Source organism: Adiantum capillus-veneris, chromosome 8 (assembly GCF_014529385.1).
Source record: "Adiantum capillus-veneris isolate H3 chromosome 8, ASM1452938v2, whole genome shotgun sequence".
NCBI lineage: Eukaryota > Viridiplantae > Streptophyta > Polypodiopsida > Polypodiales > Pteridaceae > Adiantum > Adiantum capillus-veneris.
Genome location: NC_140938.1, coordinates 121,091,153 through 121,118,428, shown reverse-complemented (window position 1 = coordinate 121,118,428; position 27,276 = coordinate 121,091,153). Strand labels below are relative to the sequence as shown.

Genomic DNA, 27,276 nt, shown 5'->3' with positions numbered 1-27,276 from the left:
TTGCTTGGTATGCCAGAAGGTCAAGTTTAACAGGCATAAAGCACAGGGATTGTTACAGCCTTTACCCATACCCACCCGCCCCTGGGAAAGCATAGCGATGGATTTCATTTTTGATCTTCCGAGAACACAGAGTGGTCACGATGGTATCTGGACTGTTATTGACAGATTTAGCAAACAAGCTCATTTCATTCCAGTGAAGAAAACAGTCAAGCCGGATCACTTAGCGAGACTGTTTGTGGCCCAGATTTTCAGATTACATGGCATGCCTGAGACAATTGTCTCCGACAGAGATCCCAGATTTACGAGTTTGTTTTGGAAGGCAATTTGGGAGAACATTGGCACGCGGTTGCAGTTCTCGTCATCGTTCCACCCGCAGACTGATGGGCAATCCGAGATTGCCAATTCAGTGGTTCTAGATTTATTGAAGTCTTATATCTCACATCAGAAGACTCAATGGGAAAGATATTTACCTTTGGTGGAATTTGCCTACAATAACACGATACACTCGTCGAGGGGGAAGGCGCCATTTGAGATTGTTGAAGGTGCTGCAAAGGTTCCACCCTTCCTGAGCACGAAAGATAAGATCTTTGAAGCGGATGAATATACGTGAGATTTGGATACGGCTTTTGCCAAGGTTCGCGAGACTTTGCAGAAGTCTCAAGAACGACAGAAAAAGGCAGCGGATCGCCATCGTCGCGACATGAAATTGAAGGAGGATGATTGGGTGCTCTTACGTTTTGAGAAGGCACGCCTACGAAAGAACAAGGGAAAGGAGAGGCTTTTTCCAAAGTTTAGTGTGCGATACTACGGCCCTTTCCAGATTACTGAAAAGATAAATGAAGTCTCCTTCCGACTGAAACTGCTAGATACTTGGAGGATTCACAATGCATTTCATGTGAATCTCTTGAAACCTTTTAAAGGTGATGTGCCTGATGATGGGGAGCCAGATGAGCAACCCGAAGTGGAAGAAAACGAGGAGATCCTTGTTCCTGAACAAATTTTGGCACATAAGGATACGAAGAATAAGGGTAAAGTCCGAAGGCGGTTCTTGGTTAAGTTCAAGAATTATCCTGCACTTGATGCGAAGTGGATGGAGGAGGAGGACCTAGCAGATACTCCTCAGATTGTGAAACTTTACCTCGATGCTTTTGGTTTAGCATAGTCTACTCCAAATGGAACCCAGAATTCAGCTTGGTCGAAGATCTGGTGCAGTGGGATGCACAAGAGGGGAGTTACTCCACTCCGTTGTCAACAGATGCCTCGATTTTGATACTAAAGTCACTGATGTCTCTTTGAGCTTCAGGGATACTGAGAGCTGACAGTACTCTGCTGGATGACTTTATGAAATGGAATTCCTGATTATGATACTGATTTGTTCTTGACTTCTTGTGAGTGCAGGAACTGATAGCCGAAATGACTGCAGCATTTTGGTCTGATTGATCTCGAATAGACATGGTTGCAATAGGGGTTAGTCAATCGGACATCGTTGAGGTCCCGATTGGACCTAGATGTGATTGCTAGCTACATCGCCGATAAATCATGGTCTAAGATCCGAATGAATGTTGAATGTCATGTGATGTCCTGTGATGTCTGGTGATGTCTTGTGATGTCGTGTGATGTGACTGTCGATTTTGTACATGTGCTAGATGTGTGTTCCTAGTACGTAGGTACTAACAGTCAGTGTCTGCTAAGATGGTTTATGGCTTTTGTCGGTTTTGCAGGCGTAATCGCGGTCGATTACAATGCTTTCAAGAGGGGGGTATGTCACAAAGTGATGACGTGGCGGACAGCAGAAACCCTAATTTCTGCCAGAAACCCTAAAATTCCGGAAATCGCGGAGGCGGATTATTATTATTATTATTATTTTTTTTTTGGAAAATGATGAGCGACGCGAATTTTGCTTTTGCTTTTTTTTGTAAAAAAAAGAGAAAAGACTCTCTAAGAGAGAGAGAGAACTGATGCTTTTGATTTTAAAAGCTTTTGGGGCTCTGCTTTTGGGCATCCCTTGTAACCTTTAAATTAGTGGTGAGGGCCTCACTTCTCAGAGCATCTGGACGCAGAGTCTGAGAGTGAAACCCTAACCGCTCTCTTGTACTTTGATGATTGATTAATATAAAAAGAAATACCGAAAGGGGCGCCAGTCTTTGGGGCCAATATCTCTAGGCACGGAACTCCGCCGGGCCAGTGCAAATCTATTGTGATCTGTGAATTGTTTTAAAGTGGTTATTTGGTGCTGTCGCGGTTGATTCTTGACTTGGAGTGTCCAAGTTTGTTACAGCAACGGATTCCAAAAACTTACATTGACAGTGGAGCAGAGGTTTGTGTCATGACAGAAAAGCTAATGCATCAATTGGGTTTAGAGGTAATGGAATCATCAAACTTTAGGGCAAAAATGGCCAATAATGTCTCTGTCACTTGTGTGGGTGTAGTGAAAGCTTTGAGAGTTTCTGTTTTTGGAATCACTAAAGAGGTTGATGCTTATGTGATGCCAGTGAAGGGAGAAGGATACCCCTTATTTTAGGACGACCTTGGCTCATGGGTATAGGAGCTAGGCAAGATTGGGCAACATGAGACTTGGAGTTGAGGCCTCGTGTGGGTGGCCATAGTCGGAAGGTCGTTTATAACTAGAAGAATGGGCGACAAGAGAACCTTGAACTAGAGACGTCAGCTGATGAGTGGAGCTCAAGTGGATACTCCTCATCCATGGACGAGGAAGAGAGTTCAAGTGAAGAGAGTGATAGCACTCTCGAAGTCACGGGCGTCACCATAAAGGAAACTACCTCATCAGAAGACAACCCAAGGATCCAAATGGAGAATGTGTGGGATGCCGGCCTAGAGAAGATGTTATCCAAGGATATAAAGGAAGAAGAAAGGAAGGGTTATGTAAATGTTCTCAAGAAGCATGCATCGTTGTTTATTTCTGATTACACTCACATTACAGGTGTCACTGCAGTGAAGCATCATATCCATCTAAAAGAAGGGAGCAAGCCAGTGGTACAAAAACTAAGAAGATTAGGAGTTGTGCAACAAAATGCACTATTGTCCGAGGTGAAGAGACTCTTAGAAGCAGGATTCATATACCCAGTAGAAGATTCAGAATGGGTCTCCCCAATAGTGGTGAGGCCAAAGAAGAATGGTAAATGGCGAGTGTGCGTGGATTACAAGCCACTAAATGCTGCAACAAAAAAGGACCACTTCCCTCTCCCATTTCAAGATGAGATTCTAAATGAAGTAGCAGTCCATGAGCGATACACAGTGTGTGATGGCTACTCCGGCTACTTTCAAATACGCATTGTAGAGGAGGACCAGAAAAAGACTACTTTCATCACACCATGGGGCTGTTTTGCATTTCGAGTCATGTCTTTTGGTCTCACCAACGCTCCAGCCACCTTTCAACGATTCATGAATATGGTCTTCCAACTTTACTTTGGTAAGTCCATAAGGGTTTTCATAGATGACTTTTGTATTTACAGCTCCAAAAGTATGCATCTCGGCAAGATTGATCAAGGATTTACTCGTTTAGCTAAGCTGGGTGGACAACTAAACAAGGACAAATGTCACATTGGGGAAAGCAAGGTTACACTATTGGGTCATGTAGTGTCCATTGATGGAATCGAGGTAGATCCTAAAAAGATAGAAACATTGCTAAATCTACATCCCCCAACTTCCATCAAACAATTAATCTCTTTCTTGCAAAAGCTAAGATATTTGAGTAGATTCATACACTTACTCTCCCAAGTGATATTTCCTCTACAACAGCTGACTTGTCAAGAGACGCTTGTTTGGAGTGAAGAAAGTGATGGGCATTTTAGAGAGATAAAAAAAATGTTAGGGTCACTCCCTGTAATCCTCCAACCTTGTTGGGAAGAAACATTCTTTGTAAACCCTAGTGTGGGAGAAGAAGCTATTGGTGCTGCCCTCCTACAAAAAGATCCAAAAACATCCTTTATGAGGCTTGTGTATTTTGCTAGCCGCCTAATGGAAAACACAGAGAAGGCCTACATCCTGATGGAACAGCTAGTGTTAGCCCTCATGTTTGCGGTAACCAAATTTCGGCCATACTTGCTGCCAAAGAGGTTTGTAATTATCACTGTGGAGGATATGTTTCCCTATACACTACAACATACGGAAATCTCTGACAAAATAGCAAAGTGGGTGGTGCGACTTCAAGAGTTTGATTATACAATACAGGTTGAAAGAACAACTCGAGCATGCTTAGCCGACATTTTAACAAACAAGTGCTATGAAAAAGTTTTCCATTTGAAGAGAAAGGAACTTCCACCACCGCCAGCTCTAGAGGCTCTGGTCAATGCTTATAGCCTCTACTTTGATGGAGCATACAAGAGGACCAAGGATAAGGCAGCTGCAGGCATTGTGGTCTTATCCCCATTGGGAGAGAGGATCCATGGTGAAGGGATCACTCTAGAAGATGTCCAATCCAACAATGAAGCAGAATATCAAGCTCTAATTCATGGCCTTTGTTGGTGCTTGGATAATTCAATTGAGAGATTAAATGCTTTTGGTGACTCCATGCTTTTGGTAAGGCAAATGCAAGGTACATGGGCTTGCAAGAATGCTAGTCTCTCTACTAAAATGAGAGAAGCCAAAGCTCTTATGAGGAGATTTAGGGAGGCACAAGTACATTATGTGCCAAGAGACCAGAACAAGGATGCAGACCACCTAGCATCATCGAAGTTAAATGAGTCAATAGTGGGAGCAGTGTCCAGCCAACTTCCACTTCAGCAAGGCAAGGAGGACTTAGAAGATATTATGCACCTTCTGGAGCAAGGAGAGGCTCCTAAACACTTGAATGCAGGGGAAAGGCGATGGTAAGCTAGGAAGGCTACTAGGTATCGCATAGTAAATGATAATTTGTATTGTCTTGGTAAGGATGGTGTGCTTAGGAGAGTGCCTTTGAAGAGTGAAATTGAAGAGATTTTAAAAGCTTGTCACGATGATGTGTGCGGAGGACACTTTGCACACGACATCACTAGTAGAAAGGTTCTACAAGCTGGGTTTACTTGGCCAAGTCTTCATCGTGATATCAAATACTGGTGTCAAACATGTGATGAATGTCAGAAAGCAGGACCACGACGGCTCATAGCTGAACCTCAGAACCCAATAAAGGTATATGGGCCCTTTGAGAAGTGGGAAATTGATGCGATAGGGCCTCTACCTCGCACTCAGTCAGGTAAAGAGTACATCATTATGGGAGTAGACTATATGACTAGATGGGCTGAGGCTATGCCAACCAATAGAATTACTGCTAAGGATGTGAGTCAGTTCATCTTTGACCACATCTGTTGCCGGTTTGGCACCCCTCTTGAAATACTATCTGATAGAGAACCAGGGTTTAGAGCAGACTTGGTAGGAGAACTCATGCAGAAGCTAAATATTCAGCATCAACACTCTACTCCTTACTACCCTCGATGCAACGGCTTGGTGGAAAAGGTAAATGGAATCATTTGCAAAATTCTCACCAAACAGGTACATGCCAGGCGCCAAGATTGGGACAAACACTTGAATGGAGCTCTATGGGCCTATAGAACCTCCTTCAAAACCACATTAGGGTACACACCCTTTCATTTGATTTATGGAAAGGAGGCGCTTTTGCTCATTGAAGTGAAGTTAACAAATCTTCGAATATTGGGTAGCCAGGTAGGCTCTCAAAAGGAGAAAGTACATCAAAGGATCATGGATCTAGAGAGGCTGCAATTGGATCGTGAAGAAGCCATCAACCACTACTCTCAAGAAGCAGAGAAGCGCAGAGAAAAGTTCAACAAAAAGCTAGCATCTAAAGACATCAAAAAGGGATCTCTGGTGCTTCGATATGACAATCGCTTCGACACTCGTAAGGATGGAAAGTTTCTTTTTCGATGGGAAGGCCCGTTCTTGGTCACTAAAAAGTTCAAAAATGGCTCTTACAGATTTCAAGACATTGATGGTAAAGTGCACAAGACCAGGATAAATGGATGGCGTCTAAAGCCTTATCACATCAGAATAAGGTCAGCCCAAGATCAAGGAAAGAAGGCTAGAGGCATAAATACCTCTAGCCAGGTTTGGGGGGGCTATGATCCGAGCCTATCACCAATTTTTTGTTTACTATATTTTGTTGGTTTTCCTTGCTTATAGAGGTTTACAATAAAAGAAAGAGTGAGAACAATCTCTTGGAAAAATTCAAAAGAAAAAAAATGACTTGATGGGAATTTTTCCTTGACTAGTTCACAAGAGGTGAAAGGTAGAAACTAATGGTTAAGGGAAGGGAAATATGTAAATGTGAAAAGAAAAGATATGATGTGTTTGTGGAGCCATGCACCCATGATTCAAGGGTCATGAGGGGCTCATATCATCATGGCTTTGGAGCCATATGATGATTCAAACAGTTGGGACCCAGATGGAAGACTTGGTGGAGGATGGAAACAGACACATGATTTTGTTGAATTTTTTAAAAATACGTCCACTCCGATCCAAGAAAAGTTGTCTTCATCAAAGTTGTAGCTTATGAGCTGGAGATTCTAACCATATTTTTTTAAATAATTTTTGCATCTACGGTCTAGGAGATATGGCCAAAATGGTGGACGCCAGTTTTTCCAACTGTGGTGGAGACCACCCCCTCTACCTTTACACACACACCCTTCCTTTTCCACATTGAGTCCTTCTCTAAAAATCAGCCATTAGTCTCCTCATACTCCCCTCCTTCCTTTTCTCTCTCAAGCTCATAAAACCATTTCAAATTCCTCTTCTAAACACCTCTCAAATCATGCTTAATCTTGTTGTAATTCATAAGTTTTCATTCAACCCCTTTCTATTATTACTAGATATGCATTGATTTTATGTAGATTCTTTACATTTTAAAATAAGGAAGCTCTTGGACTCAAGCTATGGAGGAAGGAGTAAAGACAACACAAGTGATGATGGAGCCAATTAGTTGCAAATTGGTCAATAAATCACTTGGAAGGAGCTTCTTCATTGGTGGAATGTCCCTAATCAAGCTTCATTTGTACAAATTGCACTTGGATCTTAACCTCACTTCTAATCACTCTCTTGCCTATATAAAGAGCCCCCCCCCCCCCCCCTTTGTAATTTCAAGTCTCCCTCAGCCCAATTGAGTCTTTGTATCACTCATCATGAGCCCATAAAACTCATTCATTCACTCTATTCTTGCACATTCTAGAGTGCAAATTGTTTTATGCTAGTAATCCCCCCTCCTCTCACTTATGTTAATTGAGAGAGTTCTTTTATGTGTGTGAGAGTGCTTGATGTGATTTTGGCTAAATCTTGAGTTGTTGTTTAGTAATCTACATGCTATTTGTGTTGGGAGTGCTTGAAGATATCCATTCCTTGTACACACAGTGAGGTTAATGCTTCATTCATAGTGATAGCTCTCTCTCTCTCTCTCTCTCTCTCTCTCTCTCTCTCTCTCTCTCTTTGCGTAGCGGTCCTAGTCCACGCTTCCAAGACTAGGTGGTGCCCTCATCTCATTTCCCTTGTGGCGCAATGGAGTTTGTTTTGGTGTAGAGGCCGCCATTCCAAATTTCCTTCGTGAACGTTCTCTGGCATAACTTTTGCTGTGATCACATAGAATTGAGCTATGATGATTTGTAAACTTACTTCAATGGTGGTGGAGATGATTCCCCAGCATTCTGCTCGTTTGTTTCTTGATATGCTCACAAATTCAGGAGCATCTCTAAGTGCGAAAAGACATGAGGTTCTTGTCTAACTGAAAATCTAGCTTTACTTCTCTTCACAGTTTTTCTTCGTGTTCAGCAATGATGTTGCACTTGATCATTTCAGGATTTGTGTCTGAATTGATTGCTTTTGTTGTGGTAGTGTCCTTTGGTTTATCTTTGTCTGCATTTTCCTTGCTTTGACCACCTGCTTCAATCGGTGTTGGCTCCATTGGCTATGATAGTGCACCTTTTGTTTGCAATTGTTGAGCATTGTCCTCCTGCATTTGGGTAACCTTTGATCTTAGAAGATCCATTGTACTTTCAAGCAGAATCTGTCTCTTCGAAGGAGATTTTGGTGGTGATCTTTTTTTAGCTTTATGGACTTTTGCTTTCATTGATTCTGACTTTTTTATCACCTGTTCTGGTAGCTTGAGGCTTTGCATATCTTCAAATAGTCTTTGACTTCAGTCGGCCATTTGTAGGGGTTTGTACAAGGTCATGACCTAGATGATATTCTTTACCATGTGCATCTTGATATGCATATGTGAGCTTGATCACATGTAACTCTTTGAACACTATGGGCTTTGTCGACTTTTGACTTTGATTTGTGGAGATCGGCTGAAACTTCTGTCCTTGATGATCTGCATAGAAGCATTTGTCTGCAGATTATGATGGAATCTGGGTCAATTGGGAACTTCCAACAACCATATGATCTTTCAATGGTTTTTGCTTTGAAGAGGTATGTTGGTTAGAAGCTCTAGGGCTTCCAAATGGTGTAGCATTTCTCGGTACATGAGCTGAGCTTGATGGATTTACAACTCCCCCCTTCCTAGGGTGATCACGTTAGATCCCAGACGCTAGATCCCAGCATGGAAGTCGAGGTTCAGGAGGGGTAGCAGTCTTATTCAAGGAAGAGTTGCAGCCGCTATTACAGATTGTCCGGAGAGATGACCAGGCGAGATACATGTGGGTGAGACTGAGAGCTGAGACAGGCAGATTCTTATACATTGCTATATGTTACTTTCCCCTTAGCACATCAGTCTATACCTCACCTAGAGGGCAATCCCCTTTCTCTATACTGATGATGACATATGGGAGTTCTCTAGAGATGGAGATATCATTCTCTTGGGAGACTTTAATGCCAGGACGGCCAACTCCCAAACGGTATTTTATGATACCTCGGAGGAGATGCTTAGAGAGATGGATATATCGGAGATGGGACTTGACAGACACTCACAGGATAAAGAGCACACATAGTATGGGAGATATCTCATGGAGATGACAACTACGCATGGTCTGGCCATACTTAATGTTCTAGAGATTTTTCCTTCGTCTGGGGGATTCACATGCTTTCCACATAGACATGGGGCCAGTACAGTGGACTATGTCATGACTTCACCGAGCTTCATCTCTCATATTCAAGATCTCAGTGTGGGCCCTATGCCTGTTGGAGTAGCAGTGGACCATGCTCTCCTGACTTTTTCAGTCTCTTTCCAGTATAGTGTCTCTCAGACACCACGGAGGATTGCACACACACGGTATACTTTTACGCCAGAGACGGATTCAGTTTATGTGGAAGAGATTTACAGACGGATGGGGGCAACCGAGCCTGTATATACAGTGGAGGAGATCACCACTTTATTGACGGAGATCTTGCATGGGGCAGCAGCAGAGGCATACTCACACACTCAACCAGATCAGAGAAGACGTTCTGGGAACATGCCTCAGAATAGTTGGTATGATGAGGAGTGCAGAGAGATGAGAGTTCAGATTCAGAGCGAGCTTATACTTGGAGTCATTACATATAGACAGTCTCGGATTGCCCTTTGGCGTTTAGTGCGACGGAAGAAGCGGGCCTTTTTAGCCCAGATCGAACGTGATTTGTATCAGCTCTTTTTGAGCCGAGATTCAGGTGAGGCCTGGCGTCTCTTCCATGAGCACTCACCTCCTCCAGTGATTACCTCTCCCGAGATTGGGGGTCAATATGCAGCATCATTATATACAGTACCTGGGCAACCACCATTACCACACCCTCTAGAGCCATGTCCAGCCACTAGTAACTTCTTTACCACTGAGATGGTGAAGAACGCCATTGACAGGATGAGGACTAGGAGAGCATATGATCATGATGGTTTGGTGGCAGAGCACTTGATACATGCTAGAGATTTACTGTCAGAGGTTCTTGCGCGGTTGTTTAACCGTGTCATGTGTGAGGGACTACCCGAGTCCTGGAGATTATCTACTATTGTACCTCTTTTCAAGGTAGGGGACCCCACGGTACCAGGGAACTACCATACTATTATGATAGGGCACACATTGGCACGGTTGTATGCATCCATTCTTGAACAGCAATTGAGTAAATGGGCAAAAACTGAGGGCATACGAGCAGCAGGACAGGCTGGATTTAGGAGGGGTTTCTCCACTTTGGACCATATTCTTACACTCAGAGCCATTATTGAGGAGGGTCGGGCACATGGGAGACGGATGTATTGTTGCTTTGTGGACTTCCGCAAGGCATTTGACACAGTGTCGAGGGCCATATTTATGCACAGGCTACTGAAGTTGGGAGTACCCATAGAGATCATATGGGGGATCATGGCTTTATACGGCTCAGTGACTGGCCAGGTACGCACTCTTGAGGGGATTTCTGACATTGTTCATTCCACTATTGGAGTGAAACAGGGGTGTCCTTTGTCCCCTACACTTTTTGGTATGTATGTAGATGAGGTCTCTGACTACATTGACAGAGAGGGTGACAGAGGCGCTCAGCTGGCAGGGACATGGATCCCTTTATTATTATATGCTGATGATATTGTGTTAATGTCAGAGTCGCCAGAGGGCATGCAAAAACATTTGGATGCATTGCACAACTTTGCAGAGGATAGTGGACTGTCTGTGAACCTTGGTAAAACCAAGGTTATGGTGTTTAACACCACACCACAGTGGGTGAAGAGATCGGCACCTACACTCGTATATGGCCAGGACAGTGTGGAGTACACAGATGAATATACATATCTGGGGGTGGTATTTACGGGACCGAGGTTTACCCTGAGGAGAGCAGCAGAGACTAGACTATCCAGAGCCTATGCGGCATTAGGAGGGCTAGAGAGGATGTGTTCGCAGGTTCAGTTTCAAGAACCACGAACAAAACTATGGCTCTTTGATACTTTGGTTGCTTCAGCTATGCTTTATGGGGTCCAAGTTTGGGGACCATCTGTGAATCATGACAGTTGGAGGAACATGGAGAGACCCTTGGTATTTATGATATCCCGGATGATTAGAGCCAAGGCCTCTGTACCACATGCGATTATTCGAGCGGAGGTAGCCGCCCCTCCTATAGAGATTGAGGCTCTTACCAGATCAGTGTCCTTTATGCACAGTCTATGGGATACACATAGAGGCAGATATATTAGACTGGCTCTTGAGTCCTCTAGACAGTTAGCGATGCAGGGAGATGCATCATGTTGGTATGCACAGATGACCTCATGGTTTCAGAGGCATGGTTTCAGCATGGATAGATTTCCTCCCTTTCAGTATTCCATGGATGCACCCTCCCTGCCAGTCACACGGAGGGAGATCACTAGACTCATTCGTCAGGATCTTATACAGTCGGACACCAGGAGGACATGGGTAGAGCCGATACAGGAGTTGGGCACGAAGATGGCTTTCTACAAAGAGCACCTTCTCCAACTTTCAGGGGATGGGTTTGTGACTTGTCCGAACTACATGGCCACTCATTTATCTCATGGTCTGCGATGTGCTATTGGTCAGATTCGCACATCCTCACACCAGCTGGAGATTGAGACGGGTAGATTCAGAGGGATACCACCAGAGTCTAGGATATGTCAACTATGCGGTAGAGAGCCAGAGACAGAGCTACACTACATATGCCACTGCACTGTGTATTATGAGATACGAGGGCGCTTCCATTGCTTATTCAGGGAGGGTTTTGGACCCCTAGATAGAGTCATGAGGTATCAGGACCAGAGATGCCTTGGCTTATATCTACTTGAGCTACACCGACATAGAGACAGTCTGTTGGGGAGACATGGAGTACGATAGTCGCAGAGACAGATCACAGATTTCTCTGGATCAAGGGAGCCAAGAGACCAACCACCAGCACAGGGTTGTACCTGCATTCATACCAGAGACACCCTCATTGACAGGGCGATTGAGCTCGGGAGATCGAGACGACCACGACCGAGACACAGGAGCACACTACATCGACAGAGACTCCAGCAGAGGATCAGAGGCATTCTAGCACGATACCCAGATTGTCATTGAGGGCCTATTCTACATTTTCACATTTCACACTTCATTTCAGTTTTCATTTTTTACTTTCAGTACTTTTTGTACTTGTACTTCAGACATTGTATTAGATTCACCACTTTGTATCTGATGGTCTCATAGGTCATTTTGGCCTTTTGAAGACGTTAATATATCATTTCATTTCATTTCTCTCTCTCTCTCTCTCTCTCTCTCTCTCTCTCATGCTGTGTCGTTGCGTGGACGGGGGGCTACAGGGCACACATGCCGGTCGAAGGAGCTACCGCCATGTGTCAGAGGGGGGGGGGGGGGGGGGGGATCCCTCCCTCTATTATAGATAGTATAAATAGATTCATGTCATTTCATCTCTCTCGTGCCCCCCACCCCCTTCCCAAACATCTCTTTGACTCTCTTTATTAGGTTCTGTCATTCTCTTTAGCCAACTTCCATCTCTTTGCATAGATTTAGGTATCTACATCGAGAGACCTATCTGTTCATAAAATTCTTGTATGAGTTCATCTTGAGTTTTAGAAAGATTTCTATTGCCTTAACAAACCTGACAACAACATGCTTTCTCGCATCTTCCTCTGGAAAGTTTTCTTTGCTTTTGGTGGTGTCTGACCTTCATCTTCGAGGTTTACTGACCTATCCATTGCTGCTCTAATCTCTGCTGTGTTTTCTTGTGTGAGTTGAGCAAGGCCCCTGCTTATTCTTAGGGTTGCTTTTATACCTCCGAAAAATGACAATTTGGCTGCCTTGAGCTTGTGAGCTGCTCTATGCCTCTCGATAATTCCCTGGATGGGTTGATGATAAATCTTTGCAGCTCTTTCCCACAGAGCCCCGTGGACTGAAAATTGATATGTCCTTGGTGTTTTGCTTAGGGCTGCCGCTCTGGAAGAAATCTTCCACCTGCCTTTGAATGGGTCCTTTGTTAGAACGTGCCCGATTCTCGGCAACTCTAGGGTCCAAGGGTCCATCAGTGCAATCCATCACTCTCGACAAAGGATCAAAGCTCTCTCTAAAGAAAGGGGGAGAGAGATTTTGGCCCTTTTTCATAATCTCTTTTACACTACAGCATCGGTATTCCGTTTTACTTTCCATGGTTTTCTTGTAGCGTTCAATGAGTGGAAGGACAAAATATTTGTCATATTGTTGTGGCTGCTCGTGCGGCAGATAAGGAGACGTAGAAGGCATGTCTTCCTCAAAGCCTCCTGCAGGCCGTGGTCTTGTAGCAAAGGTTTCGGTGTTTTTCAAAGGCCTTACAAAAGATCAAAAGGCTGAAGATAAGCTAGCTGTTCAGAGGCTAAAAACGGTTCGTAGATCCGCGGTCTGTGCCGAAGTTACATGCCCCGAAGACATGTTCACAACCAAAGTGAGTATTGCTCTTTGTTTCCTGTGGGACAGATTGTACTTTCAATCTAAATTTCTAGAAAATCTACATAACTGTTTGCAATTTCATGAATAAAACATATATATAATCATCCTTGTATCATATATCTAAACCATGTTGGTATACATTCACTGCATGCATCATTAGAGATGCTTATTTTCAGAAGTGTGCATCAATCTGGAGCTTATTTGTATAGCTGGATCAATGGTTTTATGCAAGTGCCATCCATTATCGCAGCGTGCTTTCCTATTAACTTCTGGGGTGTGATAGGAACTCTGCTCATTTGTCTCATCAAGTTTTAATTTGTAATTAGCTCTTTACAAACTTGCACGTACTCTCAGATGTTCTACCCTCCTGGTCCTTAAATCTTTGGTGATCTTCTCCATCTGTGCAAATCTGTTGGCCTTACCAATAAGCATGTGACAGGCGTGTCGAACAATCTTGATGAATTACGACATTAAAACACTTCACAGTGGTAGCGGAGAAATTGAGAATGGATGAAAACACTATGCATAAGGGCTTGCTTATCTATTTCACCAGCATTGTGCATGTCATCCTGGATATAATTAGAATCGTTGATTGTAAGTTGTAACGTTTTCAGTTTGAGTCTGCACTTGACACATGAGCAGCAAGGAATGCAACTTGGAGAAATGATTTGGCCCCAAAACTGGCATTGTTTGTGAGATATCTTTGTTAGATTTTTGAGGTCATCTTCTGACTGTCCCTATCTAGATCTTGTGAGTGAGGGCTTCTTTGTGGCTGTGCCTGGTCTTGTGAGGTTTTGCTAGATTCTAGGCATGTGGCTGGCCACTTGTGACCTTTTTGGTGGGCACCCTATTATTTACCATATTTACCATTATTACCCAGATTTAGGGTCGTGGAGTTTTTATGCAAGTGGGTCGTGCATTTTTTGTGCTCACCTATATAGGGAGGAGGGGCGACCCCATTTTGACATTGTTCATTGCAGAACCTTGTACTCTCCTTGTGATAGCAGACTTGTGCCTGTAGGGCTTGTCCATATTCTCTCTCTCTCTCTCTCTCTCTCTCTCTCTCTCTCTCTCTCTCTCTCTCTCTCTCTCTCTCTCTCTCTCTCTTTCCATCTTCTCTCTCTAGCACTTTTTAGTCTAAGAAAAATAAAGCATATGTTTCACGAAAATCTTGAAGTCAGCAGAGATATTGGGTTCTGCGTGCGGGCAGGTTCTTCCTGAGCACGAGCAGGTACTGCAACACTGAGCAGGTTTTGAGCACGAGCTGAGGATGGACCAACTAGCTGACCTTGGGGATGATAATATTATGAAGCCCGCCCAAATCGAAGGCAACATTTAGGCGGAGGTTTCGAGAGAGCGCACTATCGCCAGGTTCAATGAGAGCAGAGAAGCTGTCTAGAGCCAAAGATGACTTAATGTATGAGGAGGTACAGGTGATGATCAAGGCGGAGTTGGGCCTTTTGAGGGGTGACATTGAAAAAGAGATGTATGGAAATGCGGAGACTTACAAAAAAGCTATATATGTAGATATGAAAGAGTTGGACAAAGAGATGCTTAGTAAGCGTGACGAGATGTACACATCATTGAAGGCTGAAATGGAAACGATTGTGAGGGCAGAAGTGAATGTAATGGAATGCGTGATGCAAAAAAGATTAGAGGATGCACTTGCTGTGTTTGAATCCTAGAAATAAAAAATGGAAGAACGCATGAATGAAAAGGATACATTGATCGAAGCACTTAAGGGAGACCTTGCAGCTTGCAAAAATACCCTCGCAAAGGAGAGAGAAAATCAACTCTCAATGTTAAAGGAGCTTGAAAGCATTAAGGAGCAGGTGAAACTCTACGGGAAGAGGAAGAGCAGAAGGCACGAACAACCTCTTCATGGATGGAGCACCTGTTCAAAACACAGGAGAAGGTTGATAAAGATGAAAAGTGGATCGAGAACTCAAAGAAAGGAAAAGGTAAGATACCTGAACCCACAACGGCATCCATTATCATCAATATGACAATTGAGGAGGCGAAAAGGAGAGAGACTAGAGCCCTTCATGTGCGTGTTACAGGTCTCAAAGACACTGAAAAAGTAGAAGAAGAAGTGCAAGAGCTCTTGAAGCGCATGGGTATTTCTGAGCTCACACACACAGGTGCTTGGAGAGTTGGCAAGGAGGGAAGTGATGAGAAACGAAGGCCTAAGGAAAGAGCAGTCATTATACGTTTCCCTATGCTGAAAGCTACGAAGGAATTCTTGAAGGAGAGACCAACACTCTACCAAACTAGGATATTTTTGGGTGATGACCTCACTTTGACACAGGTAGCGCACATACAAGAGATGATGCCAAAGATCAAGGCGGGGAGGGAGAAAGGGAAAATTGCTTTCTGCAGGGGAGGGAGAGTAGTGGTGTTCGAAAAGCGCACCACATGACGGTGCGAGACCTATGGGACCAGCCTTAAAATGTTGTAACAGATTCGGACACTCCAAGTCAAGAATCAACCGTGACAGCACCAAATAACCACTTCAAAACAATTCACAGATCACAATAGATTTGCACTGGCCGAGCGGAGTTCCGTGCCTAGAGATATTAGCCCCAAAGACTGGCGCCCCTTTCGGTATTTCTTTTTAAATTAATCAGATCAAAGTACAAGAGAGTGGCTAGGGTTTCACTCTCAGACTCTGCATCCACATGCTCTGAGAAGTGAAGCCCTCACCACTTATTTAAAGGTTACAAGGGATGCCCAAAAGCCGAGCCCCAAAAGCTTCAAAATCAAAAGCTCTGAAAGCCAAAAGCATCTGCCCTTTCTCTCTCTCTCTCTCTCTCTCAGAGAGCCCCAAAGAAAAAGCAAAAGACTTTTTCTCTCTCTTTCTCTTGCTATTTGCGTAGAAAAAGCAAGAAAAGCTGCCAGCACAAATTCCGCCGCAAATCACGGAAATCCGTACTGCTACTGCCACGTGGCACCCCCGGCAGAATTAGGGTTTTCAGCCTGAAATTAGGGTTTGCTGCAAATTAGGGTTTTTGGCAGATTTTAGGGTTTGCAGGAATTTTAGGGTTTCAGCCAGAAATTAGGGTTTCTGCTGTCCGCCATGTCATCACTTTGTGACATACCCCCCTCTTGAAAGCATTGTAATCGACTGCGATTACGCTTGCAAAACCGACAAAAGCCATAAACCGTCTTAGCAGACACTGACTGTTAGTACCAACGTACGAGGAACACACATCTAGCACATGTACCAAATCGACAGTCACATCACAAGAGATCACAGGACATCACATGACATTCAACATTCATTCGGATCTTAGACCATGATTTATCGGCAATGTAGCTAGCAATCACATCTAGGTCCAATCGGGACCTCATCGATGTCCGATTGACTAACCCCTATTGCAACCATGTCTATTCGAGATCAAGTAGACCAAAATGCTGCAGTCATTTCGTCTATCAGTTCCTGCACTCAAAAGAACTGAAGAAACAAATCAGTATCATTATCAGGAATTCCATTTCATAAAGTCATACAGCAGAATAATGTCAGCTCTCAGTATCCCTGAAGCTCAAAGAGACATCAGTGACTCTAGTATCTAAATCAAGGCATCTGTTGACAAAGGAGTGGAGTGACTCCCCTCTTGTGCATCCCACTGCACCAGATCTCCGGCCAAGCTGAATTCTGGGCTCCATTTGGAGTAGACTATGCTAAACCAAAAGCATCGAGGTAAAGTTTCACAATCTGAGGAGTATCTGCTAGGTCCTCCTCCTCCATCCACTTCGCATCAAGTGCAGGATAATTCTTGAACTTAACCAAGGATCGCCTTCGGACTTTACCTTTATTCTTCGTATCCTTATGTGCCAAGGATCAAGAACAAGGATCTCCTCGTTTTCTTCCACTTCAGGTTGCTCATCTGGCTCCCCATCATCAGGCACATCACCTTTAAAAGGTTTCAAGAGACTCGCATGAAATGCATTGTGAATCCTCCAAGTATCTGGCAGTTTCAATCGAAAGGAGACATCATTTATCTTTTCATTAATTTGGAAAGGGCCGTAGTATCGCATACTAAGCTTTGGAAAAAGCCTCTCCTTTCTCTTTTTCTTTCGTAGGCGTGCCTTCTCAAAACGTAAGAGCACCCAATCATCCTCCTTCAATTTCATGTCGCGACGATGGTGGTCCGCTGCCTTTTTCTGTCGTTCTTGAGACTTCTGCAAAGTCTCGCGAACCTTGGCACAAGCCGTATCCAGATCTTGCGTATATTCATCCGCTTCAAAGATCTTATCTTTCTTGCTCAGGATGGGTGGAACCTTTGCAGCACCTTCAATAATCTCAAATGGCGCATTCCCTGTCGAAGAGTGTATCGTGTTATTGTAGGCAAATTCCACCCAAGGTAAATATCTTTCCCATTGAGTCTTCTGATCTGAGATACAAGACTTCAATAAATCTAGAACCACTGAATTGGCAATCTCGGATTGCCCGTCAATCTGCGGGCGGAACGATGACGAGAACTGCAACCGCGTGCCAATGTTCTCCCAAATTGCCTTCCAAAACAAACTCGTAAATTTGGGGTCTCTGTCGAAGACAATCGTCTCAGGCATGCCATGTAATCTGAAAATCTGGGCCACAAGTAGTCTTGCTAAATGATCCAGCTTGACTGTTTTCTTCACTGGAATGAAATGAGCCTGTTTGCTAAATCTATCAATAACAGTCCAGATTCCATCGTGACCACTCTGCGTTCTCGAGAGATAAAAAATGAAATCCATTACTATACTTTCCGAGGGGCGGGTGGGTATGGGTAAAGGTTGTAACAATCCCTGTGCCTTATGCCTGTTAAACTTGACCTTCTGGCATACCAAGCAACTGCGCACAAATTCTTCCACATCCTTCTTGAGTCTCGGCCAAAAGAAGTATCTCTCTACCCCTTTCATGGTGGTAGCAATGCCGCGGTGACTCGTAGAACGTGGATAGTGGCATTCAGTCATAACCTTTTCTCCTCAACGGCTGTGTAACGCACAACATAGTCTTTTTCATCAAGTAGCCTTCCCGAAGAGAGTATCCAGCTACTGTCTCCCCATCCCATATCCGTGTGAAAATATCTGCAAAATCTATATCTGTGGCATACTGATCGACCTTATCCTTGAAGCTCCTATGATGTATCGCGGAAATAGCCAGAACCAACGGTTTCCGAGACAAAGCATCTGCCACCACATTCTTCTGTCCCTGCACATGGACAATCTGGAAGTGGAACTGTGACAAGATGTTCGCTCACCGCATCTGCTTTTCCGAAAGCTGCTTCTGTGACAAGAAGTAGCGCAAACTCTGATGGTCTGTAAAGACAATAAAATCCGCTCCGAGTAGGTAATGCCGCCATTGAGTAAGAGCATGGATAACCGCCAAAAGCTCTTTCTCATAAATCTGTGCTGTCATCTCCGGCCTAGAGAACAAACGGCTCTCGTAAGCTATGATATGGCCTTCTAGCATCAAGACCGCACCCAGACTACGACCACAAGCATCACAAATGACTTCTGCAAGTCCGACAAAGTCAAAATAGGTCCTGTAGTCAATTTCTCTTTCAATGTCTGAAAGGCAGTCACCTCTGTGGGTCCCCACGAGAAAGGTACTCCTTTCTTTGTCAAGATATGCAAAGGGCAAGCAACCTCTGCAAACTTTCGTATGAACCGCCTGTAGTACGAACACAATCCCAAGAAGCTTCTAACTTCATGGACATTCCTCAAGTCGGGCCAATCACGGATAGTCTCTATCTTGGCCGGATCCATTTGCACTCTTGCTGCCGACACAATGTGTCCCAAAAAGTGTATCCTTGTAGGAAAAATTCACTTTTCTTTGCATTAGTCACTAACTTGTGATCTCGTAATGCCTGAAAGACCTGAAGCAAATGATCTTTGTGTTCTGCCTCATTCTTGGAGAAAACAATGATGTCGTCAAAGAAAGTGCCAACAAATAGCCTGTACTCTCGAAAAATCCTGTGCATCATCCGGTTAAATGTCATAGGAGCATTGGTTAAGCCAAAAGGCATCACCAAAAACTCAAATAACCCAAAAGTTGTCCCAAAAGCTGTCTTGTAGACATCTCCCGGCGCTATCCTGATCTGATGATATCCAGTCTTCAAGTCAATCCTGCTAAAGCACGAGGATCCCTGTAACCTGTCGAGTATATCATCGATCCTAGGAATCGGAAATTTGTTCTTGATGGTGATTTTGTTGAGAGCTCTATAATCGATGCACATTCTCCAAGATCCATCTTTCTTCAAAACCAACAACAGTGGAGAGCAATACGGTGAAGTACTAGGCTGGACAAGACCCTTTTCCAAGAGGTCTTTCACTTGGTTCATAATCTCTTCATTCTGTGCTCGGCTCACATGGTAGGGTGGCCGGTTCGGTGGTGTACTTCCAGGTATCAGATCAATAGTATGATCTTCAGGACGAGCAGGTGGTAACTTACCTGGTAGGCCTTCTGAGAAGCAATCGGCGTGAGAGTGTAGAGAATCTTGGCGTGCTTTATCAAGTTTAGACAGATTTGTTCTATCATCATCACTCAACTCTTTCATAAAGATCGAGTAAACAAACAGAATGGATTTCATTAATTTTGAAATGGCCGGAGCCGATACAATAGGGACAGACTCGCCCTTCAGTTTAATATCAAGTACATTTGTTCTGCCCTTTTCTGTAGTCAAAGTCGCTTTTCTCGCCCGATAATTGACCACGGCGTTGTTCTTGTGGTACCAGGGAATTCGTAAGAGAACATCACAACCCTCCAAAGGCATTATGAAGAAGTCCTCATGCCCCAAATACCCCTGACAATGCAACAGAAGTTTGCCAATGACAGGTGTAATGGCTACGTCCCTGCCGGGTGCCGCTAGAACTGCCTCTGCAAGTGGTCCCATCCGATCGGGAGTAATCTCGAGCAGCGCTGCCAATTCCGGTGAAATGAAGTTGGCCTTGGCTCCTCCATCAAAGAAAATCAGGGCCTCTTGATCTTTCACTTTGTCCCAAGCTCGGCAAAGTTCTGTACTCTCATCCATGGTGTCAGGATCAATACCCACACAATCTGGAACCAGTCCTGTTTTCATCTTGCCTTTTAGTACACGGTCCTCAGCTGCTCTCGAACTCTCAGGCCTTTCGTCGTCCTTGTCATTTCGTTCTTTCTGTGCGTTTTTAGGGCACTTCGCGGAGATGTGTCCAAGTTCCCCGCATCCAAAGCACTTCCCCTCCCTGATGAAGCGAGCTCTCTCCTGAGGAGTAATCTTGGGTCGTGCATCCTTTCTCTCTGGGTTTCTCTTTCTCTTTCTACTTTCATTCCCAGAAGTCTGTCCGGGTCGTTGTGTTGTGACCTCATCTGTGTGGTAGGTCAGACTGTCAGAGTGAATTGCAAAGCCCCGCTTCGCATGACTCATCAACTCCTGAATAGAAGCTGACTTCTGTTCCAAGCAGTGATCTCGGATCTCTGTAGGTAGACCCAAGGTAAACCGCTCAATCTGTTCTCTGAACGAGATCTTCTTGAATGAAGAGGCGGGTAGAAAAGAGCTCCAGAATCTTTCACAGTAAGAATTCACTGTATCGCTCTTGGTCATCCGGAGATGGTTCCAAGCAGCTCGTATATCTCGTTCAAACTCTTGAGTCAACCAAGAAGAAATAAAAAGCCTCTTGAATTTTAGCCATGTAACTGGCACAGTCTTACTTAATAGAAGCGTGGACCACCAAGTGCGAGCATTCCCGTTAAAATAAAAGACAGCTCTCCGAATCTTGGAGTGCTCTGAATAGCGTCCTCCCGTGAAAGCGATGTCAATCTGCTGTATAAAAGACAAATCCTCCGAAGCATCGGAGTATCCCGAAAAAGTATCAAACTTGAGTGCTTGGCCACCTTCCTTAAACTCTTGGACTTTCTTGCTTTTATCTTCGAGAAAGTCATACTGGTTGGCTTTGTTAAAATTCTTCTTGTTCGCATAAAAGTTTCCGTTGTCAGAGTCTGAATTGTCCGTAGACGAGTCCTCTGTAGAAGTGTCACTCATCACTGGGCGAGACTTAGACTTCTTTGCCTTTTTCTTGCCCTTTCCGAAGCGTTGTTTCTTGCTTCGCTTTTTGCTTTTTCTGTCTTCTTCGCTCGAGTCTGAAGAGCTAGAAGAACTGTCAGAAGAAGAAGAAGAAGAACTGGGTAAGCCTTCAAACTTGACACGCTTCTTTAGTTTCTTTGTCTTGTCGAATGTCGACCGACGACCCAAATATCCCGGGAAGTCGGTGCCTTTCTTCTGCTTTTTGCCGTGCTTTTTGTCTTTCTTTTGCACGTCGAAAAGCTGAGCAATCCGTGTATCAACCATGTTCTCCAGTTCCTTCTCCGTATATTTCTTGGAGGCAGAAGGTTTCTTGAGAGCGGGTTTCGGGAGTGGTGTTGTGGTTCTCTGCCACTCCGTCTGTACCTCTTCCAAAGAGGTCTGGTTCATATATTTTGTTGCATCATCAATCAATTGACGATGCTCCATCTCTCGCTGCTCCGCCTGAGTAGGCCTAGGCGGACCATACTCCATGCCGGAACCTTCGTTGTGATCCCTGCCCGCATCTCCAGATGCAGAGGGAGTCGATTGATCATTGCCTGAAGCCATAGGTGCCGGGGAAAAAAAAATTTGGGGATCGGATTTCCCGTAGAAGAGAAAATCGGCTGTGCTCTGATACCACTGTAACAGACTTGGACACTCCCAAGTCAAGAATCAACCGCGATAGCACCAAATAACCACTTCAAAACAATTCACAGATCACAATAGATTTGCACTGGCCCGACGGAGTTCCGTGCCTAGAGATATTGGCCCCAAAGACTGGCGCCCCTTTCGGTATTTCTTTTAATTAATCAAATCAAAGTACAAGAGAGTGGCTATGGTTTCACTCTCAAACTCTGCGTCCAGATGCTCTGAGAAGTGAAGCCCTCACCACTTATTTAAAGGTTACAAGGGATGCCCAAAAGCAGAGTCCCAAAAGCTTCAAAATCAAAAGCTTTGAAAGCCAAAAGCATCTGCCCTTTCTCTCTCTTCTTCTCTGAGAGTCCCAAAGAAAAAGCAAAAGACTTTTTCTCTCTCTCTCTTTCTCTTGCTATTTGCGTAGAAAAAGCAAGAAAAGCTGCCAGCACAAATTCCGCCGCAAATCACGGAAATCTGGATTGCTGCTGCCACGTGGCACCCCCGGCAGAATTAGGGTTTTCTGAATTAGGGTTTCAGCCTGAAATTAGGGTTTGCTGCAAATTAGGGTTTCTGGCAGATTTTAGGGTTTGCAGGAATTTTAGGGTTTCAGCCAGAAATTAGGGTTTTCTGCTCTCCGCCACGTCATCACTTTGTGACAAATGGCAGCATGGAATTGTAATGGATCAATGAAGCTACATGTAGGCGCATTTGAGGATAGCTTTAATGGAAGAGACATTATTTTTTACTCGAAAACGCATCAAACTCCGTGCGGCACATTACCTAGAGTGAAGGGATACCATTGGGAGACTACTTGTAGGTAGGATGTGAGATCAACACATAGAGGACGGGTGTTAGGAGGTGTGGCAGTCCTATTCAAAAGGGAGCTTCAACCCCTCATTCGTATTGTTCGAAGAGATGAGCAGGCCAGATATATGTGGGTCAAAGTGAGACAGGGAGACCACTCTACATTGCAATATGCTATTTTGCTCCCAACACATCTCATTATGCATCGCCCAAGGGGCAGTCACCCTACATGATATTGGATGAGGACATATGGGAGTTTTCTAGGGATGGAGATGTCATTCTTTTGGGAGACTTTAATGGCAGGACGGGCCAGTCTCAGACATCTTTCTACGATACCCCATAGGAAATGTTGAGAGAAGTGGATGTTAGTGATATGGGATTGGCCAGGGGAGACCCACACACTAAGCCTGGGCAGTGACAACGTTTTGGGAGCACACCCTAGAATAGCTGGTATGATCAGGAGTGCAGAGAGACCAGAGCCCGCCTTTAGAGGGAGGTACTTCTAGGAGTCATTACTCACAGGCAGTCACGGATTGCTTCTCGGCGTTTGGTACGATGGAAGAAGAGGACGTTTCTAGCCAGACTAGAGCAAGATTTATATCAGTTGTTTTTGAGCCAGGATTCAGGTGAGGCATGGCGACTCTTCCATGAGCACTCTCCCCCACCAGTCATCACTTCTACGGAGGTATGGGGTCAGTATGCATCATCCCTCTACACCGTCGCGGGGAAGCCACCTCTTTCAGATCTGCCGCACCCATGCCCACACACGTGTACAGCCGAGATGGTAAGGAAACCTATTGACATGATGAAGACCAGGAGAGCATATGATCACGATGGTCTGGTAGCAGAGCTTTTTATGCATGCCAGAGATCTGCTTGTAGAGCTTCTAGCAGTGATGTTCAACCGTGGCATGTGCGAGGGCCTACCTGATACTTGGAGTTTGTCCACTATCGTACCTATCTTCAAGTCAGGGGATCCTATGGAGCCTGGGAACTACCGCATTATCATGATTGGGCACACATTGGCATGGTTGTACGCATCCATCCTTGAGCAACAGTTGAGTAGATGGGCAGAGAGAGAGGGTGTATGGGCAACAAGACAAGCAGATTTCAGGAGAGGTTTCTCTACTCTTGATCATATTCTGACACTCAGAGCCATTATTGAGGAGGGGAGATCACATGGAAGACGGCTCTATTGTTGCTTTGTGGATTTTCGCAAAGCCTTCAATATAGTGCCCGAAGCTAGATTGATGCACAGACTGCAGGAGATGGGAGTACCCAAAGAGTTGATTTGTGGGATCATGGCTCTATGCAAGTCAATAGTGGGGCATGTAGGCACTCTAGAGGGGATTTCTGATTTGGTTTAGTCCACTGTTGGAGTGAAACAGGGCTGTCCGCTATCTCTTACACTATTTGGCATGTATGTGGATGAGGTTGCTAACTACATTGAGAGGGATGGTGATAGAGGAGCACAGTTGGCATGGACATGGATCCCACTATTGTTATATATATTCTGACTCCCTAGAGGGGTTGCAACGTCATTTGGATGCTTTATACACATTTGCCCATGATAGTGAACTATTTGTTAACCTGGGGAAAACCAAGGTCAACCATAGTCACATGGGGACGGGGACGGGTCTCGGGGACGTGACGGGTCCCAAGGACGGGGACGTGGAAGGAGAGACTCGAGAGGGGAGGGCAATGCTTAAGGCTCAGGTAGCAAGCCTCAAGGCTCAAGAGTCAAGTTTGAAGCCTTGAAGCCCTTGAGGCTTGGGTATGTACTATGTAATATGTAGTATGAGGCCTTAGGCTCTTGGCAAGTTAGCTTGAAAGTGGCTTCTCCTTGGGCCCCTTGCACGCGTCCCATGCGCACCCGTCACCCGGGGCACGCGTCCCTGGACGCGTCCCACCTATGAGGGACGTCTGTACGTCCCGTCCCCACGTCTCGTCCCCCATCCAGCGTCCCGCGTCTCGTCCCTGCCATAAAGGCCCCCGTCCCCGGGTCCCCTGTTTCTATGAGGTTAACACCACACCACACCACAGTGGGTCAGGACGTCATTTGGATGCTTTGTACACATTTTCCCACGATAGTGGACTATCTGTTAACCTGGGGAAAACCAAAAGTTAACACCACACCACAGTGGGTCAGGAGGTCAACACCCACTTTTACATATGGCGAGGGCACGGTGGAGTATATAGATGCATACACCTATCTTGGGGTATTCAGTGGACCGGTGTTTTCATTGAGGAGAGCAGAACAAATTAGATTGAAGAGAGCTTATGTAGCCTTAGGAGGATTGGAGAAGATGTGTTCGCAGCAGTTTCAGTTTCAAGAACCTCGAACAAAGCTGTGGCTTTTTGACACTCTAGCAGCTTTAGCTATGCTTTATGGGGTTCAGATTTGGGGACCCTCGGTGGACCACTATGGCAGATTTGGTAGCACCGATGGATGGAGATGTATGGAGAGGCCTCTAGTCTCTATGATTTCTCAGATGATTCGGGCTAAGGCCTCAGTGCCACATGAGATTATTCGAGCCGAGCTAGCTGCCCCTCCTCTCGTGGTCGAGGCCCTTACTAGATCAGTATCCTTCATGCATAACTTATGGGACCTCCCTAGAGATAGATATGCTCGGCTAGCCCTTGAGTCATCTCGACAGCTTAGCACTACAAGGGGACACATCATGCTGGTATTGGTAGATGACATCATGGTTTCAGTCACATGGCTTCAGCATGATAAGACTGCCTCCGTTCCAGCACGACTTGGATGCACCCTCCCTATCTCTCACAGGACAAAGATTACTCGACTCATACGTCAGGATATGATTCAGCTAGATACTAGGAGAACATGGATACAACCAACACAGGATTTGGGTACGAAGATGGATTTCTATAGAGAGCATCTTCTCCAACTAACAAAAGATGGATATGTGATTAGACCGGCCTATATGGACACTCATTTATCCTATGGGATAGAATGTGCTATTGGTCAGATGCACACATCATCGCATCAGCTAGAGATTGACACTGGTAGATTTAGGAGAGTACCAGCAAAGGCTAGGATATGCCAGTTGTGTCACCTAGAGAGCGCGCTGGACCTGCTGCCATGGGACCCCAGGAAACATGAGGCCGGCTACCAACCAAGTGGCCTCTCTGAGTGCTAACCATGGGGTTCCACACGAGGGGCTGCTGTAGGCGCTCCTCCGTGCACGTTGGCTGTCTCTGCTCCAAGCCACGCCGTAAGAACTCCCAAGATCGAAGCAAACTCATAGCGATGCGGTCTCCAGTCTCTTGCTCAAACCAACTCGGCGCATCTCTGTAAAGATCCACCTGGTCGAAGGTTGCCAAGGGCCTCCTGACTGAGGCACCCTGGCTCAAAGCCTCTGTAGCAAGAACTCCTTCCAAGGCTCCTCACTTGGAAGAAGGCCTCTGACTATGAACTTCCCAAGAAGGGCTCTGCTCTGCTGTGCTGGATCAATGATCCCAAGCCCTCCCTGAAAACAAGGAAGCATGATGACCGACCAAGCCACCTTGGCTCGGGCTATCTGAGTGTCACGTCCTGACCAAAGAAAGTTCGTGATCAGCCTCTCTACCTGACTGATACAAGAACTCGAGAAGATCCAGCAGGAAGTGATGTACCACTTAGTCGCCAACAGCACCTGGTTGGCAACTACTACTATACCAGCCAGCGAAAGTGGTGCTGAGCTCCAATGCAACAGCTTTCTCCCGATGGATAGGAGAAGAGGAGCAATCTGCTGCTCGGGAGACAAGTCCAAACCAACCTGACAACCCAAGTAGCGAATTGCAGTCCCTGGGGGAAACCACCTGAAACCCTCTCCTGGCATCCGATCTTGCACCGAAGCACTACCAGCCCAGAAAGCCACTGTCTTTCTCCAGTTGATCAGTGCGCCCGATGCACAACAGAAGGTCTCAAAAGCCTGCTCACATCTGAGAAGATTGACCACTTGGCCATCTAAGTACAAGGATGAGTATTCGGCAAACTTAGCGTCCAGTAGCTCATCTCCCCGAATAGGGAGTGCTAGGCCCCGAAGACCAACCTGCTGTGACACCAAAAATCTGCTCATCGCCTCCGCATAGAACAGAAAGAGAAAGGGGGCAAGAGGACAACCCTGTCTGACCGAGCGTGTGAGCATGAAGCGCTCACCTCTCCCTCCTGCCAAAAGCACCTGACTGTGAGCCTGTCTGTACAAAGCGGACACCCCTCTGATCCAAGCATCTGGGAAGCCCATCTTGCGTAGAGTGCCCTCTAGAAAGTCCCAGTCAACTCTGTCGTATGCCTTCTCAAAATCAAGAAGAAGAATCACAAAGTCCTCACCACGGAGCCGTGCCAGGGCAGAAGCCTCCCAGAAAGTAAAGATGTTGTCAAGGATACTGCGTTCCTTGACAAAACCTGTCTGAGTCCCATGTATAAGGCTCTCTAAAAGTGGCTGAATCCTCAAACTCAGAGCCTTGGCAAGAATTTTGTAGGCTGAGTTGAGGATG

General features: G+C 45.3%; 1 protein-coding gene across 5 annotated transcripts in view; it reads left to right on the top strand.

The window, feature by feature from the left end:
• Positions 1 to 27,276, top strand: part of LOC147452863 (cAMP-dependent protein kinase regulatory subunit-like) — a 144,424-nt gene that overhangs the window by 34,394 nt on the left and 82,754 nt on the right. For 2 of the 5 annotated variants that reach the window (XM_086518451.1, XM_086518448.1), the window contains exon 2: positions 13,110 to 13,308. The exons of 1 other annotated variant lie outside the window; for it this stretch is intronic. In XM_086518451.1, coding sequence (XP_086374577.1) covers positions 13,129 to 13,308 — 180 coding nt within the window. In that variant the 5' untranslated portion in view covers positions 13,110 to 13,128. Of the gene's footprint in view, positions 1 to 12,817; positions 13,017 to 13,050; positions 13,309 to 27,276 lie in introns of all 5 variants that reach the window. 2 more of the 5 variants (XM_086518449.1, XM_086518450.1) reach the window with 2 other exon arrangements.